Source organism: Protomyctophum parallelum (assembly GCF_964188405.1).
Source record: "Protomyctophum parallelum genome assembly, chromosome: 16".
Lineage (NCBI taxonomy): Eukaryota > Metazoa > Chordata > Actinopteri > Myctophiformes > Myctophidae > Protomyctophum > Protomyctophum parallelum.
Window position 1 is genome coordinate 30,738,460 of NC_139711.1, and position 4,036 is coordinate 30,742,495.

The 4,036-nt window shown below is 50.5% G+C and overlaps 1 protein-coding gene across 1 annotated transcript in view; it reads right to left on the reverse strand.

Moving 5' to 3' along the window:
* The window catches only part of LOC310873947 (fibroblast growth factor 18-like), a 10,589-nt gene extending 7,513 nt beyond the window's left edge, over window positions 1-3,076 (reverse strand). Inside the window, exon 1 of the mRNA XM_083786562.1 lies at window positions 1,348-3,076. Coding sequence (XP_083642688.1) covers window positions 1,348-1,379 — 32 coding nt within the window. The 5' untranslated portion in view covers window positions 1,380-3,076. The remainder of the gene's footprint in view (window positions 1-1,347) is intronic.
* Between the last annotated feature and the right edge of the window lie 960 nt (window positions 3,077-4,036).

A 4,036-nucleotide genomic window follows, 5' to 3' on the forward strand; every position in this document is an offset into this window, starting at 1 on the left:
GTTCGGCAGTGTGTCTCGGTGAAGAGTAGTGGTTTAGGCTAGTGGGCGTGTAAATGTGGCGTTAGTGGGATCAGCACTAATGTAGTCATAGGAACAGTGGAGCAATGGTTACAGCAGCCTCAGCATGGAGCTGTGGCTTTAGGAGAACAGTGCTATGTCCTGTGGTGGAGCTATGGTTGGAGAGCATGGAACAGGTTCCTGCACAGAGCAAATGGCCCTTGGCAGCATTCATTGGCTCACGACCCACGTTGGGGTTTGTAAAACAGCATGTTTGTGAGGGTGGCTGCATGCTTGATGGAGTTGTAACACTGATAGGCAAGAGGGAAAAGAACACAGGAATGATTGGCTCGAGAAGACCTAAACTAAGACCTGTAGACTAAACAGTCAGACTCTCCTCCTTAGACACTGCCAGGGGTGCGGCCATTCATCAGTTATTAATTCATACTTCTATCGGAGCAAGTATCTGAGAAAAGGTACAACAAAATGACAGTATAGGAAGATATAAAGAGAGACAAACGAAAGTTAGGGAAGTGTGTGTGTGTGTGTGTGTGTGTGTGTGTGTGTGTGTGTGTGTGTGTGTGTGTGTGTGTGTGTGTGTGTGTGAGAGATAGAGACAGAGAGAGAGAGAGAGAGAGAGAGAGAGAGAGAGAGAGAGAGAGAGAGAGAGAGAGAGAGAGAGAGAGAGAGAGAGAGAGAGAGAGAAAGGCAGGCAGAGACCAACTGCACACACCCTGTCCAGGTTGTGTGAGGAATGAAAAGTATCTGGAGATGACTGCCATCTGGGAGACGTACAGCCGACACAAAGAAAGAAAAATAAATCCTTTGGCTTTTAACAAGACACACCTCAAATGGGCAAACTCAAGCACCCCGAGTCTGTACAGTATCCTCCCTTAGATTTGGTCTTGGCACTTTATCATTTTCCTATCCCACTAGATAAAGCAAGTGTTATTTGACCCAACTTCTGAAATATTTTCAGTAGGAAAAAAAATGTGTTTTCTTGGCTATGGGGATATGGCCCAGCTTTGGCCATCACTGAAGTAAGTGCAGATGGTGATGGAGATGTTTATGGCAGGTTTTTATGAGTAACATGGCCTTCGCGCTGACCCAGTGACCCCGAACTGTCAGCCAGTCAAAACAGGACCTTCCATGGCATGCTTTCTATGGGGACTGAGGAGGAGTGATGTAATTCGTAGGCACTGCAACCTTCCCTCCCCTCCATCATCCACATCTGCAGCTAAGGAATGCCTTGCCTTAACACAGTTTGAACAACAGAGAAAATATATGTATAAAGATAACCGTGTTTTCATGCCAAGACTAATATCGGATGAACCTAAAAACTTGACTTACAAGACAGCCAGCGTGGAGAGAAGGGACCACATTGCTTCCCCCCTCCACTATGGAACTTGGCCGAGAGTCAGTCTCCTCGCTCGGTGAGAGCCAGTCCGACAGAGTGTTCCCCTCTGTTCCTCGAATCCACTGGATGGTGTGCAGGGTCAAAGAGTCAAAGTCAGACACTCCCGTTGGCATCGGCGGCGGCGTCCCCCGGTTCCCCCGTGGATGAGTGTGTGAGTGGACTCGGGCAGAGTGGGGAATGAGGCGGGGGTGACCGTGCCACTGTGACCGCCGGGCAACCTTTCACAGCTGTCCGGAGCGGAGGGGACGATGGAACAAGGGGCGGAGCGCAAAGTGAAGGTTAGGGCATCAAAGGGCTGCACGCCGCGGACAATATAAGAGGAACAGGTGAAAGCGCGCGCACGCGTCACGGACAAAACTCCAATCGACCCTAATGACCCTCGAAATGATGATCGTCCATCTGGGTTATCTTCATGCGTAATCCAATTCATATGGTTATAGTGCAACAACAAACTTGTATAGGAGTCACCCGACGTTTCCAAAAACGATCTCTATATGATGTTTGTTCTGTAAAAAGGATATAGATAAAGGGGTCACACCGATGGATAAAAAAATATATATGGCTCGGTGTTGGTCCGTGCACAGATGGGAGCAAAAGGCAAGTTTCTAGTAGTCCCCGCGAGTCAGGGTTAGGTGCTGCGGGAGGCGGGCTACCTGGGCGGGCTGCTGCTGCTGGAGAAGACGGCGGTGACATGGAGACGGACGCTCTGCGGCCGCAGGGTGCTGCCGGGCGGCCTCGGTCATGGCTGCCCCCGCTGCGCTGTCTGTCTGATCAACGATGCTGTCTGTGGCGGCGGCGGCTCAGGGCTTAGGGGACACCGACCAACCAGTGTCCAAAAGATTAGCGGATGGTGATGAGAACCCGGAGCGGTCCAGCTCAGACAACTATAACAGGGAGAGAGTTGAATGAGAGCGGACGAGGAGGAGGAGGAGGAGGGTGGGTGGTGGGGGGGGAGGAGAAGGGGGAGGGAGTTGGGAGAGGATGGGAACAGCTGTGACTGGGTGGCGGACTCAGCCACCCGCGACAGAGCGAGGAAATGACAGCCGCTCTTTGCACCTGATTTCCCGGACTCCTCTGCTCGGCTCAACCGCTGGTGGCCCACCGGCTGCAGCGTTCCTTCTCCTCGAGCCTTCTCGACACAATACCAGCCAAAACACAGCGCGATGACATCACCTCCAAGATGGGGGGGGGGGTGGGGGGGTGCAATCCGATCTTTTTATTTATTTATTTATTTAAAACGTAGAAAGTTTAAGCAGTTTCTTAAGAAAAAGGAGGGGGAAGCACGACAGTCCTCTCGGTTCGATAAGTCGAGCGCTGCTGCAATGAAAAAAGAGAGATGTCTGCTCCGTCTGTTTTTGAAGAAACAATAAAAAAAAGTTAATGCGTGCGCTGGAAACGTGTTTAGTTAATCACACTGACAGATCTACCCCAGCCCTGCACCGTCTTCTCTCTCTCTCTCTCTCTCTCTCTCTCTCTCTCTCGCTCTCTCTCTCTCTCTCTCTTCTATCTGTCTGCCTCCCTCTTTCATCCAGAGTAAAAAGGCACAGGACAATACACACATAAAAGAATACAGCTGTGCGTTTTTGTGTATCCAGTTCACTCCAATTAAATTCGCTTTAAAAAAATGCCAAGATTTCTTTCCACAAAAAAAAGCTCTTCTTCGGCGCGAATTGAGGGGGCTGCGCATGCAGGAGAGGCGCGTCGGCAGGCACAAACCTCACTCCAAGAAAAAACAGAACAAGATTTTAACAGACGCGGATCAATCCTCCCTCCCACCTCTCTCCCTCGCCCCCTTCTGCCCCCCCCCCCCCCCCCCCTGCTCGTGCTCGCATATGCACGCACGCACGCACACACACACACACACACACACACACACACACACACACACACACGCACTTATTGGATCAAAATGGGATTAGTCAGTCGCTATGTGATGCCGACCAACTACACCAGCGGCGATTTGAACACTGTTGGAAATGTCACTAGCTGCAACAAAGGGGGAATGGGATAAGCTTTCCCTAGTTTTTTTCTTGTCTTTTAAAAAACAAAACATGGCCATCTGCCTTTCGCGTTGGCTTCTACTTTATAGACTGAGTAGGCTAGATTAGACTTTCTGCTCTCCATAACATAATGCCATAATAACCGTCCCTATGTCCTGTTGAAAGTAAACATCACCACTGCAGCCCCGTGTGATACGGACCTGTTATGCAGGGCGGGGAGCACCATTCGGCCATGGACCCTCCAAGTTAAGATTTATCGCTTTCAAGTGATGTATTTTGACTCCCTGTTTCATAACTTATGAGTTAAACCTTAAGAGGGGAAAAACGAAACGGAGAGTGAGAGACAGTCCGCTTGAAAAGCGGGAGGGCGGTATGTAAGCATGGACACGGATCCAAAACGAACATTTCTCAGGGATTTCGGCAGTAACGCCCGCTCTGCGCTCCCAACCCTCCCCTCTCACCACCGCAGAACCGCAGACGGTCAGCCAAGCCAACACAACTCTCCTGCCATACCTTTCATTCACACACACACACACACACACACACACACACACACACACACACACACACACACACACACACACACACACACACACACACACACACACACACACACACACAC